Here is a 17,500-nt window from a genome sequence, read left to right on the forward strand (position 1 = left end):
TCGTACCTATTACCTTCCTTCTCTCATTTTCTCTTTCCTCTTCCCATATTTCTTTCTCTCTCTTTTCACTCCGTTCTATTCCTCCTCTTCCTTCTATTTCTGTCTCTCTCTCTCTCTCTCTCTCTCATTATCTCTGTCTTTCACTCTATATTTACCATCCTCCTCTTTCTCTTTTTGTCTGTCTTCCTCGACTTTTCTTCTTCCCTTTCTTTTCTCCAATTCTCTCTCTCTCTCTCTCTCTCTTTCTCTCTCTCTCTTACCTTCCCTCCCCTATTTCCGTTTTTCGAATTTACCATCGACAGCAAAATGCTATTCACCCCTCTTAACAAATCGGCCGTCCCGTTTCGGGAACTCAGCGCTGGTGTCCACCCTGCTAGAAATAGCAGCCAAATCTCCCTTAAACCATACTCTACTGTTTTAAGAAAGCGAAGGATACAACGACTGGAACGTCTTTGATCATTGGTGTGCCTGGACCACCACTGACCTGGGGCTAAACAACAACGGGATCTTTTCGGTTTGACCGGCAGTTTTTTTAACATAATTTCCACGTAACTAAACACTTTTAAACTTCGTATTCTGGTAGAATGTGTTTATAAAACATCTTTTTCTCTTGGCTTTATTGAGAAAATTCTGTAGTTTGTAAGCTATTTCTTGTTTAATTTCTTGCATTTCGGCAATTTCAACCAATCAATGACGTCTATTGAGGTGAATATAATTTCTGCTGTAACATTTTCAGGTCGGCAAAAGTGACCGATAGAATAAGTACTAGGCTTAAGAAATAAGTCCTGGTGTCAAGGTGGTGACCGGCAGTTTTTTCTAGCGGTGTCATATGAACTTGTCACCCATAATTATGACACTAGTATCGATCTATTGCATTTCAATCTGTTTTAGGGTTAGGGGTGGGGGAAGGGTATCTTTTCTTCTTCACAAATGTAAATAAACCCAATCTGTTTCTTAACCGAGGGACATAATCATATGGCACAGAATGTTTTTTTTCTACCTCAATAGACGTCATTGATTGGTTGAAATTGCAGAAATTGAAGGAAAAAAACAACAAATATCTTACAAACTATAGAATTTTCTCAATAAAGCCAAGAGAAAAAGATGTTTTATAAACACATTCTACCAGTATACGAAGTTTAAAAGTGTTTAGTTACTCTTTTTACTCTTTTACTTGTTTCAGTCGTTTGACTGCGGCCATGCTGGAGCACCGCCTTTAGTCGAGCAAATCGACCCCGGGACTTATTCTTTGTAAGCCCAGTACTTATTCTATCGGTCTCTTTTTGCCGAACCGCTAAGTGACGGGGACGTAAACACACCAGCATCGGTTGTCAAGCAATGCTAGGGTGACAAACACAGACATATATATATATATATATATATATATATACATATATACGACAGGCTTCTTTCAGTTTCTGTCTACTAAATCCACTTACAAGGCATTGGTCGGCCCGGGGCTATAGCAGAAGATACTTGCCCAAGATGCGACGCAGTGGGACTGAACCTGGAACCATGTGGTTGGTAAACAAGCTACTTACCACACAGCCACTCCTATATATATATATATATATATATACATATATACGACAGGCTTCTTTCAGTTTCCATCTACCAAATCCACTCACAAGGCATTGGTCGGCCCGGGGCTATAGCAGAAGACACTTGCCAAAGATGCCACGCAGTGGGACTGAACCCGGAACCATGTGGTTGGTTAGCAAGCTACTTACCACACAGCCACTCCTAAAAAACTGCCGGTCAAACCGAAAAGATCCGAATATATAGGCGCAGGAGTAGCTGTGTGGTAAGTAGGTTGTTTACCAACCACATGGTTCCGGGTTCATTCCCACTGCGTGGCATCTTGGGCAAGTGTCTTCTGCTATAGTCCCGGGCCAACCAATGCCTTGTGAGTGGATTTGGTAGATGGAAACTGAAAGAAGCCTGTCGTGTATATATATATATATATATATATATAGGAGTGGCTGTGTGGTAAGTAGCTTGTTTACCAACCACATGGTTCCAGGTTCAGTCCCACTGCGTGCCATCTTGGGCAAGTATCTTCTGCTATAGCCCCGGGCCGACCAATGCCTTGTAAGTGGATTTAGTAGACGGAAACTGAAAGAAGCCTGTCGTATATATGTATATATATATATGTGTGTGTGTGTGTCTGTGTTTGTCCCCCTAGCATTGCTTGACAACCGATGCTGGTGTGTTTACGTCCCCGTCACTTAGCGGTTCGGCAAAAAGAGACCAATAGAATAAGTACTGGGCTTACAAAGAATAAGTCCCGGGGTTGATTTGCTCGACTAAAAGACGGTGCTCCAGCATGGCTGCAGTCAAATGACTGAAACAAGTAAAAGAGTAAAAGAGTAAAAGATCCGAATATTAATCCATTTTCTTCATCTTTTCTAATTAACCTCCTTTTTTCTCTTGTTTTGCAGTTGAAAAGCGTCGGACCGAAATTGGTGCCATTCTTCAAGACTGTAGCTCTCTACTTTGTGTTGTTCCAAGACAAGAACCCACCAAGCATCTTCTGCTGCATCTTCAAATGCCTGCCCATCGTCTCCCTCATGCTCTTCGTCCTTCTTCACGGAATGAGTTTTAGTATCTATTATCGGTATTCGCGCCGCATCCTCATTGGGCTCATCTTCAGTTGCCTAGGCGACGCTTTCCTCGTGTGGAAAAAGACCTACTTCATCCACGGCATGGTGATGTTTGCCATCGCGCAGGCGGCCTACGCGCGGGCCTTTGGATGGCGCCCGTTCAACCCCTACGCTGCGACGGTCCTTGCCGTGTTCTGCGGCGTATCGTCCTCCTACGTCACCGCCGGGATGGACGCTAACAGTGGTATCCTCTTCTACATGGTCATCGTGTACGGCGTGCTCATCTGCACGATGGCCTGGAGGGCCGTGGCCCGCGTCCAGTTTTTCGACGACCTCTGGACGTGGACGAAGCTCTGCAGCTGTGCCGGATCGATCCTCTTCATCATCTCTGATTTTATGATTGCCATCGATAAATTCCGCCACCCTGTGCCATACGCTCACACGCTAATCATGAGTACGTATTACGCGGCACAGCTCCTCATATCACTGTCCGTGGTTGACAGCCAAGCTGAAGAGCTCCTGGTCCTCACCCAGACCAAATACCCAACACAACAACAAGAACAACTACAACAACCAACACATGAACATAACGACAGCGATGACAACAACAGCAGCAGCAGCAGTCAAGATAACGAAGAGAAAATTAACGAACTTAATCAAAGAACACAACAAGAAGCTGGACTGATTAATTAATTGATAATGATTAATTAATCAATTAATTAATTTTGATCATTCTGTTAATTAAGACATACAGCAAGATTGGGCCGGGCCAGATGAAAATGAAATAAACGACCAAAGATAATGAAGACCATCATAACGAGATCAAGCTAACGAGTTTTTACCTCCACCGCCCAAACTTGAAATATCAAGAAACTGGACGGCTGCAATGTTTAATTAAATCATACATACACACACATTCACATACACACATACATATATATATATATATATATATATATATATATATACGAACATGCATGCACGCATAGTTGACCGACCAGAAGGCAGCAACAAGCAAAACAATGTCTGCCAGTTGTCACGATGAAACAAGGAGATCGTTGACGAAATTTACCCCACAAAATTAGCATAACCAGTAGCTGGATTAATTAAATAGATAACTAATTAAAACACACACAATCGTTAAGAATTGGCCGACCAGAAAACAACAACATCACTTTGGCTACCACCACCAATAACTTAACGAAGAGATGGATAACGAACTTTGTCCAAAATTAATATAACCTGTAGCTGGATTAATTAAATAGATAACTAATTAAAACACACACAATCGTTAAGAATTGGCCGACCAGAAAACAACAACATCACTTTGGCTACCACCACCAATAACTTAACGAAGAGATGGATAACGAACTTTGTCCAAAATTAATATAACCTGTAGCCAGATTAATTAAATAGATAACTAATTAAAACACACACAATCGTTAAGAATTGGCCGACCAGAAAACAACAACATCACTTTGGCTACCACCACCAATAACTTAACGAAGAGATGGATAACGAACTTTGTCCAAAATTAATATAACCTGTAGCCAGATTAATTAAATAGATAACTAATTAAAACACACAATCGTTAAAAATTGGCCGACCAGAAAACAACAACAACAACATCAAGAGTTAATATGATGAAGCACGCTACCTTAACGAACAGGTGGGTAATGACCTTTACCCAAAATTAACGTAACCTGTAGCTGGATTAATTAAATAGATAACTAATTAAAACACACAATCGTTAAGAATTGGCCGACCAGAAAACAAAAACAACACTTTGGCTACCACCACCAATACCTTAACGAAGAGATGGATAACGAACTTTGCCCAAAATTAATATAACCTGTAGCCAGAATAATTAGATAGCTAATTAAATAATTAGTTAACAATTACATACACCTTCTCATGAAGAATTTGCAGACCACAATAGCAACAACAACAACTCTAACTGTAGCAGTGGCTGTGATGAAACATGTTACCTTAACGAGATGAATAATGAACTTTACCTGAAAATTGGAGTTACAAGAAGCTGTGGTAATTAATAAATTTACTCCACTACACACACACACACACACACACATACATACACATACATACACATACATACATGCATATACAAGGAAAATACAGAAATGATAACTATTATGCCCCGCCATGTTAACGAGAAGGATAATTAATTTGTCCCAAATTAACGATGAGAAGTTGAGTTATTGCTAATTGATTTTAAATTTATTTAATTAATGCTTATGCAAAGAATTGTCTGACTGGCTGGCCAGACAGTAAAGAGAATGATTTAACTCTGATTAATGAGGAGAGATAACGAGTTTCACCAAAATTTGTGATAACAAATGCAGGACCAAATTAATTTAAGTACACACACACACACACACACACTGAGTAATGACCCTGGTGAAAAAAAAAAATTACGAGGAACCAATTAACAAATTTACCCAAATTTGCAACAGGAGAATGGACAAATTTATTAATTAACATGCACAAACACACACACTAATGAATGACCATTGATTAACAAAAGGAGAAGAAAAGTAACAACGAACTTAACCATGAATTGCAACAAAAACCTGTACTAATTAAGTCATAATTTTAACGAACACCAACACGCATGTCTATGTATCCACAGAGCAAGAATCAGAAGAACCAGAAATCAACCAGAACAGTCGTTAGCAAATTTAATGTATATGTCCAAAACCTGTGGCGATATACTGTGCTTGAAGAGACCAATGAAGCTAAATGAGATCATAGCTGTGGCCTATGCCAATGTTTCCTAACTGGCACCGGTGGCACACACACATACACACACACACACACACACTTGTCTCTAAGTCGGTCAACAAAAAGCTCAGGTGTCTGAATAGAGAAGTATCACATATTGCTCCAGTTTTATTCAGTTCAATTAGGTGAATATTTAGAGTTCAAGAAACTATACTCTTATATACAGTATTGAGTTCATTTTCAATCACTTGTTATCATTAACCAAACACCGAAGCAGTCAAAAACACCCAAATTAAGAATTGAATTAGTCAGTCAGTAAGCAGTAATACCGACAATGCTCACGGCTCTGATAATTAACATATCCTTAACAAGCATACAAATAATGAATTTACCAAAAAATTATAAGTTGTTGATACAAGCACGCATTCAGATATATAAAAATGTATAAAACTTGGCCAGCCAGGAGATGGATTACCAAAGATGATGGCTAGAATAATAATTAAAATCTTAATGAAGAAATGGATAAAGTTATTGATAATTGTGTAAGATTGGAAAAATACAAAAATCTACCCAGAAAAGCCATTGCAATCACATTGTGACTATGTATATACATACATAGTCACAATATACATACATGCACATATACATACCTATATATATATACACACACACACACACACATATACATACACACATGTATACACAAGCACATACAGACATACATACACATGCACACATATACATAGAAATATACACACACATATATACACACACATATATACACACGCAAGTAATTGAAATGTGTCCTGGCAGGAATTGAACTTGGATGTTCAGGAAACAAAACAGCAAGCTTAACGAGTTGTTGTAACAACAAAAATCTGAATTAATCAGTTAATTAATTATTTATTTAATTAATTAATAAATAACTAGTCCCTAATCATTAATCGCTAACACTCTCACACTTGGACATACTTATGTAAAACAAAAATAAATTTAAGAATCTGCTGGCCAGAAAATAAACAATACCAAAAATGGATCAAGCTACAGTAATTATTAAATAATTATCAAAATCCTTAACGAAGCAGAGACTGCAAAGGATCTTGCCAAAAGCCAAATATTAGAAAATTAGAAAAAAAAAAAAATTTTAATCAACCTTGGCGTGATTTGAACACAGAACCTAGAAATGTGAAGATGTGATTAACTACCTGAAGGCGTTCTGTCCACTTATAGGTGATCTATGAGCAAAATCGATAGAGCATCGGACATAAACATCTTGTTGTGGTTGTCTCCGTTTTGAGTTCAATTCTGAGGACAGCTGTGAATTTTTACTCTTTATTCTTCCAAAGAAGATGGACACCGTACCAGTTATATACTGGGGACTGGATGATTTTTTTTTTTTTTTTTTTGTTTGGTTTCTAATGATTACGGAGGAGGAAGCACGAGCGACGGCACGATGTGACACTTTGCATCTGGCACACGACCCGAAACCGTCCAAATGAGCACTTTTCAGAGAGACACAAAGGTGCGTGTGGACAGACTCCTCGTGTGCCAACAGTGGCACAAAACAGTTTAATTATTGTTTTTCTTTTTTTTTTTTTAAATAATAAAAATTTTTTTGTTTAATATCACACCATATTTCATGTTCTGCCATTCCAGCGTTTATTTATTTAATTAATTAATTAATAATAATAATTAATATGATGATGGTGATTCGTTAAAACTTCTTCAAGGATACTGAATTCCAGGAATTGTTATTACAAGACAATAACTGACACAAAAAAATTTCCACCACGTATATACACGTATGTGTATAGTATAAATACACACACACACACATACATACATTCATGAATGTCAAATGACAAGAATGAGTGCTCAACACCTCATTGGTGGATAAAATTTCTTTATTTGTGTATTAAGGCTACCATTGGTTTCATGCCCAGAAAAATATTTTAATATCTTAACAATTTTTTATGCTGATCACACAGAGGAATGGTGTTCCTCTCCATGCTGAATTAAAAAAAACACAAAATGTCGAATCTTTTCGGTTTGAACGGCAGTTTTTTCTAGCGGGGTCATGTGAAATTGTCGCCCATAATTATGACCCTAGTATCGATCTATTGCATTTCAATCTGTTTTAGGGTTAGGGGTGGGGGAAAGGGTATCTTTTTTTTCTTCACTTATGTAAATAAACCCAATCTGTTTCTTAAACGAGGGACATATTCATACCGCACAGAATGTTTTTTACCTCAATAGATGTCAGTGATTGGTTGAAATTGCAGGAATTGAAGAAGAAAAAAGACAAATATCTTACAAACTGTAGAATTTTTAAAATAAAGCCAAGAGAAAAAGATGTTTTATAAACACATTCTACCAGTATACGAAGTTTTAAATTTTTTTAGTTACCTAGAAATTATGTTAAAAACTGTCGTTCAAACCAAAAAGATCCAAAATGTCTTATGAAATGTCTCAGGAGTTCACCTATTAAGAAAACAAGGGGCACTACTCTTGGAGTGATTATCTCCCTTGAGTTTGAATTTGGGATCAGGAGAAAGCATGCTGATTTCATCCAAAATGGAGATTAAAGCCATTCGTCCCTGTGATCGGCTTGAACAGTTGTTAAGATATTATGGTATTTTCTATAACATGAAACCATTGGTAACCTTAATATAAGCATGTATCTATATCAATTTTTAAAGTTATCACTACCAATTTTCTAGAGAAACTAGGGCCTACACTGAAAGTTATGACATTTCATATACACATATATCTCTAATCAATGCGATCAAAGATAGAAAAACAGGTACCTACATTGCTGTTTTTCTTTCTTTGTTTACATAGACTTGCTCATATATAAAACATTGTAACATTCAATGCTGGCTCCAGTTTCTATAGAAAATTTCTGTAGAAATAAATTTAAAACTGAGTTAATTGCACTGCTGACACAGGTAGGACAGTGCTGATTTCTTATAAGTCTTTAATATACTTCGTCATATATCATGGTTGCATAACGAAATACAGCATCTCTACCAGAAATGAATATAAATATTTATATATATATACCGGAGTAAACACATGAATGTGAAACAAGGTGGAAAAAAGAGTACTCAAATACCAGAGGTAGAGTAATATGCTTTCTTTAAAGCAGCAGAAAATTCAACAAAACCTGTTACTCAACAAAATTCAACAAAACCTGTTACTCTGAGTTTCACGTTCCCGTTCGTCACACAGTTTTTGCTAGATTCTAGCAAAAACTGTCCGATGAACGGAAACGTGAAACTCAGAGTAACAGGTTTTGTTGAATTTTCTGCAGCTTTAAATAAAGTATATATATATATATATATATATATATATTATATATATATATATATATATATATATACCGGAGTAACACATAAATGTGAAACAAGGTGGAAAAAAGAGTACTCAAATACCAGAGGTAGAGTAATATGGTTTATTTAAAAGCAGCAGAAATTTAACAAAAGCTGTTACTTGGAGTTTCACGTCTTCTTGTGGTTGTCTCCATTCTGAGTTCAATTCTGAGGTCAGCTGTGAATTTTTACAGTTTATTCTTCCGAAGAACGGGAACGTGAAACTCCGAGTAACAGCTTTTGTTAAATTTCTGCTGCTTTTAAATAAGTATATATATATATAGCATGGTCCAAACCATGCTAGCATGGAAAACGGACGCTAAATGATGATGATGATGATGATGATGATGTGATGATATATATATATAAAATATTAGGGAGTAAATCCAAACTTACAGGCAAAAATTAGATTTAGGATTAAATCTAATTTTCTAGTATAAATATATATTATATTAAATTAGAGATAAAACCACTATTAGGCCAATCAAACAGTGAAAATCATAATCCAATACATAGAAATAAAATTAATTTTAAAAATATATTAAAAAAAATTATTAATTTAAATAATTTTTTAAATTTTAACTTTAAATTTAAATAATATAAATTTTGAATTTTATTTTTTACTAGCAGTATCGCCCGGCGTTGCTCGGGTTTGTAAGGGAAATAACTATATAAGCATTTTTAGAGAGTTACTTCCCTTATAGATACCAATTCGGGCTTTCTTAGCCATTTCTGTTTTGGTGTCTTCAAGCCATGAAGTCGTTGTTCTAAAAGAACGCCGGTCTCCTTGAAAACGCTTTACGACGTTGATTTCCTTACACTCCCTTCCCCACAGCTTCACGAGGGAGGGAAGAAGGGGGAGAAGCAAACAGGCGCAGGTGTGACCATGGACGCCAACTCCGCCGCCATCGACACACGAAAAATTATGCATTAAAATGGAATAAAAAATATTTTTAAAATCGTAGACTCATCGTAGACGCGCGCTAATACCCAGACGGGCTCGATATGAATGACGACTATAAGATACCCGAATTTGGTTAAACTGCACCGCAAAATGTGGGAGTAGCTAGGAATCTAAATCGAAGGGGACAGACACTCACGCAACTACAGTTTTATATATATAGATATATTTTATTAATTTTATTTCTATGTATTGGTTTATGATTTTCACTGTTTGATTTGCCTAGTAGTGGTTTTATCTCTAATTTAATATAATATATATAATATATATATATATATAAGTACCCGCTTCGCTAAAAATACTTCTAAGCTTCTGTGGTTGAGGAGTATTTTGACTTCTAATTTTATCAAAGCAGGTTCTTATGTAATGCCCTTCTATACATAAGTATGCGGTAGAACCTTGCTTTACAAGTGCCCCATTATATGAATAATTTGCTGTACGAGCTGAGACTTGTTTGAATTTTTGTCTTGAGGTATGAGCGGAAATCCGCAGTACGTGGACACAAATCATCCCATCTTTAAGGTAATTCAGTTAATAAAACCAGTTTTCATATTTCTTTTGCATTCTCTTTTTTATAATTATCCACGTTCGGATGGTGCTTTTTATGTTCCACCTGCACGGAAGCCAGTCAAGGCTGCGCTGGTATCGGCTACGTTCGGATGGTGCTTTTTATGTTCCACCTGCACGGAAGCCAGTCAAGGCTGCGCTGGTATCGGCTACGTTCGGATGGTGCTTTTTATGTTCCACCTGCACGGAAGGCAGTCAAGGCTGCGCTGGTATCGGCTACGTTCGGATGGTGCTTTTTATGTTCCACCTGCACGGAAGCCAGTCAAGGCTGCGCTGGTATCGGCCACGTTCGGATGGTGCTTTTTATGTTCCACCTGCACGGAAGCCAGTCAAGGCTGCGCTGGTATCGGCTACGTTCGGATGGTGCTTTTTATGTTCCACCTGCACGGAAGCCAGTCAAGGCTGCGCTGGTATCGGCTACGTTCGGATGGTGCTTTTTTTATGCCACCGGCACGGAAGCCAGTCAAGGTGGCGCTGGCATCGGCTACGTTCGGATGGTGCTTTTTATGTGCCACCGGCACGGAAGCCAGTCAAGGCTACGCTGGTATCGGCTACGTTCGGATGGTGCTTTTTATGTGCCACCGGCACGGAAGCCAGTCAAGGCTGCGCTGGTATCGGCTACGTTCGGATGGTGCTTTTTATGTGCCACCAGCACGGAAGCCAGTCAAGGCTGCGCTGGTATCGGCTACGTTCCGATGGTGCTTTTTATGTGCCACCAGCACGGAAGCCAGTCAAGGCTGCGCTGTTATCGGCTACGTTCGGATGGTGCTTTTTATGTGCCACCGGCACGGAAGCCAGTCAAGGCTGCGCTGTTATCGGCTACGTTCGGATGGTGCTTTTTATGTGCCACCGGCACGGAAGCCAGTCAAGGCTGCGCTGTTATCGGCTACGTTCGGATGGTGCTTTTTATGTGCCACCGGCACGGAAGCCAGTCAAGGCTGCGCTGGTATCGGCCACGTTCGGATGGTGCTTTTTATGTGCCACCGGCACGGAAGCCAGTCAAGGCTACGCTGGTATCGGCTACGTTCGGATGGTGCTTTTTATGTGCCACCAGCACAGAAGCCAGTCAAGGCTGCGATGGTATCGGCTACGTTCGGATGGTGCTTTTTATGTGCCACCAGCACGGAAGCCAGTCAAGGCTGCGCTGGTATCGGCTACGTTCGGATGGTGCTTTTTATGTGCCACCAGCACAGAAGCCAGTCAAGGCTGCGCTGGTATCGGCTACGTTCGGATGGTGCTTTTTATGTGCCACCAGCACGGAAGCCAGTCAAGGCTGCGCTGGTATCGGCTACGTTCGGATGGTGCTTTTTATGTTCCACCTGCACGGAAGCCAGTCAAGGCTGCGCTGGTATCGGCTACGTTCGGATGGTGCTTTTTATGTTCCACCTGCACGGAAGCCAGTCAAGGCTGCGCTGGTATCGGCTACGTTCGGATGGTGCTTTTTATGTTCCACCTGCACGGAAGCCAGTCAAGGCTACGCTGGTATCGGCTACGTTCGGATGGTGCTTTTTATGTTCCACCTGCACGGAAGCCAGTCAAGGCTGCGCTGGTATCGGCTACGTTCGGATGGTGCTTTTTATGTGCCACCGGCACGGAAGCCAGTCGAGGCTGCGCTGGTATCGGCCACGTTCGGATGGTGCTTTTTACATGCCACCAGCACGGAAGCCAGTCAAGGCTGCGCTGGTATCGGCCACGTTCGGATGGTGCTTTTTATGTGCCACCGGCACGGAAGCCAGTCAAGGCTACGCTGGTATCGGCTACGTTCGGATGGTGCTTTTTATGTGCCACCAGCACGGAAGCCAGTCAAGGCTGCGCTGGTATCGGCTACGTTCCGATGGTGCTTTTTATGTGCCACCAGCACGGAAGCCAGTCAAGGCTGCGCTGTTATCGGCTATGTTCGGATGGTGCTTTTTATGTGCCACCGGCACGGAAGCCAGTCAAGGCTGCGCTGGTATCGGCCACGTTCGGATGGTGCTTTTTATGTGCCACCGGCACGGAAGCCAGTCAAGGCTACGCTGGTATCGGCTACGTTCGGATGGTGCTTTTTATGTGCCACCAGCACAGAAGCCAGTCAAGGCTGCGATGGTATCGGCTACGTTCGGATGGTGCTTTTTACATGCCACCAGCACGGAAGCCAGTCAAGGCTGCGCTGGTATCGGCCACGTTCAGATGGTGCTTTTTATGTGCCACCGGCATGGGTATCACAACTACAATTTCCATCTACACCTTTTCTGTTTTAAAACCCATTATAAATTATTTTTGAGTTGTTTTGGGGGACTGGAACGGATTAATTATATTTTAGTTACTTTGATTGGTGAAAATTGATTTGTAAAACGAATAAATCATAGGACAAATTTGCTCATACAACGAATTAAACTCGTACAACAGGTGGAGTGGAAGCACTCCATCGGTTACGACAATGAGGGTTCCGGTTAATCCGAATCAACGGAACAGCCTGCTCGTGAAATTAACGTGTAAGTGGCTGAGCACTCCACAGACACGTGTACCCTTAACGTAGTTCTCGGGGATATTCAGCGTGACACAGAGAGTGACAAGGCCGGCCCTTTGAAATACAGGTACAACAGAAACAGGAAGTAAGAGTGAGAGAAAGTTGTGGTGAAAGAGTAAAGCAGGGATCACCACCATCCCCTGCCGGAGCCTCATGGAGCTTTAGGTGTTTTCGCTCAATAAACACTCACAACGCCCAGTCTGGGAATCGAAACCGCGAGTCCGCTGCCTTAACCACTGGGCCATTGCGCCTCCACGTACAACAGGTATCACCATACAGGATGTCCCAGAAGTCGTGCACCAATCTGGTTTTCCTTAAAAATTCATCATCATCATCGTTTAACGTCCACTTTACATGCTGGCATGGGTTGGACGGATCGACTGGGGTCTGGGAAGCCAGGAGCCTGCGCCAGGTTCCATTCTGGTCTGGCAGTGTTTCTACAGCTGGATGCCCTTCCTAACGCCAACAACTCCGAGAATGTAGTGGGTGCTTTATATGTGCCACCGCCACAGAAGCCAATGAAGGTGGCGCTGGCATCAGCCACGTATGGATGGTGTTTTTTACGTGACACCAGCACAGGTGCCAGGGGAGGCTGGCAATGGCCACGATTGGTTGATGCTTTTTATGTGCCACCAGCACAGGTGCCAGGGGAGGCTGGCAGCAGTCACGATGGCTTGGTGCTTTTTAAGTGCCACCAGCACAGGTATCACTACAATTTCCATTTGATTTTTAATTTAATGTTGACGTACTTGACTCAGTAGGTCTCCTCAAGCACAGCAGGTCATGTGTCACCAGCACAGAACCCAGTCAAGGCAGTGCTGGCATTGGCCACGTTTGGATGGTCCTCAAGCACAGCAGGTCACTCTACAATCCAAGGTATGCACAGCAAGTCATTCTGCAATCCAAGGGACTTTGGATGGGCTGGGGCTATGCAAAACTGGTGCAGGAAACAGCTATGAACTCACATTATTTGTCATTTTTTTTTTGCATGTTTTAGTGTAGAGGGAGCTCAATTTGAGCATTTGTTATGATTAATTTCAATCAAGTGTTTTTGAAATCAATAAGGGTGTATTCTTTTAAAAGACCATGGTGGTGCACAACTTTTGGGACACCCTGTGTGTGTGTGTGTATGTATGTATATATATATCTCTTTACTCTTTTACTTGTTTCAGTCATTTGACTGCGGCCATGCTGGAGCACCGCCTTTAGTCGAGCAAATCGACCCCAGGACTTATTCTTTGTAAGCCCAGTACTTATTCTATCGGTCTGTTTTTGCCGAACCGCTAAGTGACGGGGACGTAAACACACCAGCATCGGTTGTCAAGCAATGCTAGGGGGACAAACACAGACACACAAACATATACACACACATACATATATACGACAGGCTTCTTTCAGTTTCCGTCTACCAAATCCACTCGCAAGGCATTGGTTGGCCCGGGGCTATAGCAGAAGACACTTCCCCAAGATGCCACGCAGTTGGACTGAACCCAGAACCATGTGGTTGGTTAGCAAGCTACTTACCACACAGCCACTCCTGCGCAGTATATGCAGTACTCCAGCATGGCAAAGGTCTTTGGACATATAAAACGTAAAAAAGAATATATACAACGGGCTTCTTTCAGTTTCCCTCAAATCCACTGAAAAGGCTTTGGTTGGCCCGAGGCCATAGTAGAAGACACTTGCCTAAGGTGCCATGAGGTTAGGAAGAAAGCTTTTCACAAGACAGCCAGGCATTCAGTTGATGAGTTTCCTACAGTGGAAGAAGGTAGACAACCTGCTTTTTTAATGAAATGCTTCAGACATAAATAGACGTTCCCTCCGTGGCTACGTTTACCTAATAAAGATATCAATCTATCGTAAACGGAAGCATATTTACGTGCACAGATGCTCCATTCATGACCATCCTGCGAATTTTTTTTATATGGGTATCCTACTTTTTAGTGAATCACCCACTGTCCTTCAATATTGTAGATTCAGTAGTAAATATCTTAGCTATCGTTTCTAGCAAATTGCAAAAAAAACCCACAATAATAAGGGAAGTAACTCTTGAAAAAATAAGGGATATAACTCTTGAAAGCTTTTAACGTCAAATTCAGACATATGCATGAATGTAAAAGAATCTATCCGTGACCACCCTGTGTTTTTTTTTATATGGGTATCACTATTTCTGAGTCACTTAAAGTGTCCTTCAGTGTGGTAGGCCTAAGTCTAGAAAATTTAGCTGCTATTTTTAGCAAATAGCACAACCAATAATTTCAACCGTGACCATCCCGCGTCATTCTAATTTCTTACTGAATCATCTAGAGTGTCCTTCAATGTGACACACTAAGCCGTAAAGACTCTGACTGCTATTTCTAACAAATTGCAGGACCACAAAGATTATTGAGTGACTTTTGTGGAAATATTTTTTTCTCAAAAAAAAAAAAAAATGGTTTATGACAAATTCTATTACTCTTTTACTTGTTTCAGTCATTTGACTACGGCCATGCTGGAGAACTGCCTTAAGTCAGGCAAACCGCCCCCAGGAATTATTCTTTGTAAGCCTAGTACTTATTCTATCGGACCTTCCTTTTTGCCGAACCACTAAGTTACGGGGACATAAACACACCAGCATCGGTTGTCAAGCGATGTTGGGGGGACAAACACAGATACACAAACATATATACACAAACGGCTTCCCTGAATAGGAACTCAGCTCTACAGGAAAGCTTCAGTCTTCGGGAAGATGGACAAATCTGGAGATTTGTCAAGACTGATGAAACGTGGAAGAGAGATACCAGCTGGTCTGAGTGCTCTCTACCCACAATAACTAAAAAGACTACAGCAACTCAGGGAAACTAAGCCAGGACAACCTGCCATCCTCTACACACCATCATAAACTGCGAGCAGGGTACAAATTGTTGTCCTTAAATGCTCGCAGTTTATGCAACAAAATACATTTGTTCAACGCCTACGTCAGAAGTATTGACCCTGACTTCATCACTGTCACGGAAACATGGGCGCATTCCTTACTCTGTGATGGGGTTTTCAACATCACGGGGTACAACCTCTTCCATAAGGACCGCACTAACCGCCGTGGTGGTGGTGTGATGGTCTACGTTCGTTCAAATTTTTTGGTAATTCCTTGTGCCGATTTGAACGAATCACAAGAAGAAGTTTTTTTCTGTGACGTACGTATGACCATGTCAACACTCCTTCTTGGCGTTGTTTATCGTCCCCCAAATTACTATCAGGACACACAGCTTTGCAACATCCTCCGAGCTGCTGCCAGGAAAACAGCCACTTATGTGTTTATTGCAGGCGATTTCAATCATCCTGAGATCAATTGGGAAACCTTCCATTGGCCACAGAGTGCAAACGATTTTGTTGAGCTTGTGCTGGACTCAAACTGGTCACAAGTAGTCACCTCTCCAACAAGAGGCGACAACACCTTGGACCTGCTCTTCACCACAACTCCTGAAGCGGTTATCAATTGCACTACGGAGGAACCTCTAGGTGACTCTGATCATGCTATGATCATCGCCAATCTGGCTTTTGCGGGCAACAAACACCTGAACCATCTCCAATCTGCTTCCTTCGATTGGAAGAGAGCAGATTGGAACCTGTACCGCACTGAACTACAGCACCCAAACTGGCGTGAATTCTACAACTCTGGAGATGTGAATACTATACTCCAGAGTATCCAGGACTCAATATGGGCAGCATGTGCAGCATCAGTGCCACGTAAACAAAAAAAGAAGAACCGCCCCAAAAGGGCAATTTCGGAAACTTCAGCGGTCCGACTTGCCAGGAAGGAACGTCGGACTGCTGAACAGGAATACAAGTTGCATAAATCAGACACCAACAGGAAGAAGCGGAATAAATCCTCCAACCATCTCAAGCAAGTGACAAAAAATGCAGTGCTTGAATTTGAACAGTGCATAGCAGCCAATCCTGACAGCAAGGTTTTCTGGAAATATGTGTATTCAAAGCAGAGATCTCACTCTCCAGTGGGCCCTCTTCGCAACCCTCACACAAACCAGATCACTGACGACCCCAAGGAATGCGCAGAACTCATTGCCGAGTGCTATGCAAACATATTCACTGTTGAAAGTCAAAATGTACCATCTTCACCATCACTAACAGCAAACTCCATAACAACTATGGAATTTACACCTGCATGCTGCGACGTCACCTTCAAAATAAGCGCAACTATGCCTCCCCTGGTCTCGATGGAGTTCATACCTCTTCTTCTCAAACATGGCAGGCACTTCCTTTACACAACCAGTGTCATTCCTCTGTTCAAAAGGGTGACCGCACATCACCTGTCAACTATCGCCCAGTCAGTCTCACTAGCTGTATTGCAAAACTGATGGAATCGTGTGTCAGAGAAACACTCTGGAACTTCTGGAGCTCTCACAGTCTCATCCGACCCTCACAATATGGATTTGTCCCTAACTCCAGCTGCAGTGACCAGCTTGTCGAGTTCCTTGAGGACATTACTCAGATCACTGACAGTGGCTCATGGGTGGATGTTGTCTACCTTGACTTTGCTAAGGCTTTCAACTCTGTGGCCACACAAAAGGCTTATGGTGAAACTCTCTGCAATGGGTGTGGGGGATGACCTTTTTAACTGGTTGAAATCCTTCATCCTCAGCCGAAAGGAGGTAGTCACAGTTCTAGGACAGCACTCTACACCATATGAGATGTCATCGGGTGTACCACAGGGATCTGTCCTTGGTCCCCTCCTGTTTGTGGCATACAT

The 17,500-nt window shown here is 41.4% G+C and overlaps 1 protein-coding gene across 2 annotated transcripts in view; it reads left to right on the forward strand.

The window, feature by feature from the left end:
- Nucleotides 1-1,696: 1,696 nt before the first annotated feature.
- LOC115225295 (lysoplasmalogenase-like protein TMEM86A) overlaps nucleotides 1,697-17,500 on the forward strand; it is a 29,239-nt gene continuing 13,435 nt past the window's right edge. Inside the window, exons 1-2 of one of the 2 annotated variants that reach the window (XM_036514147.1) lie at nucleotides 1,697-1,713; nucleotides 2,442-3,273. In XM_036514147.1, coding sequence (XP_036370040.1) covers nucleotides 1,705-1,713; nucleotides 2,442-3,273 — 841 coding nt within the window. In that variant the 5' untranslated portion in view covers nucleotides 1,697-1,704. Of the gene's footprint in view, nucleotides 1,714-2,441; nucleotides 6,486-17,500 lie in introns of those variants that run through there. The other variant, XM_029796237.2, reaches the window with a different exon arrangement.

This window comes from Octopus sinensis, linkage group LG27 (assembly GCF_006345805.1).
Source record: "Octopus sinensis linkage group LG27, ASM634580v1, whole genome shotgun sequence".
Taxonomy (NCBI): Eukaryota; Metazoa; Mollusca; class Cephalopoda; order Octopoda; family Octopodidae; genus Octopus; species Octopus sinensis.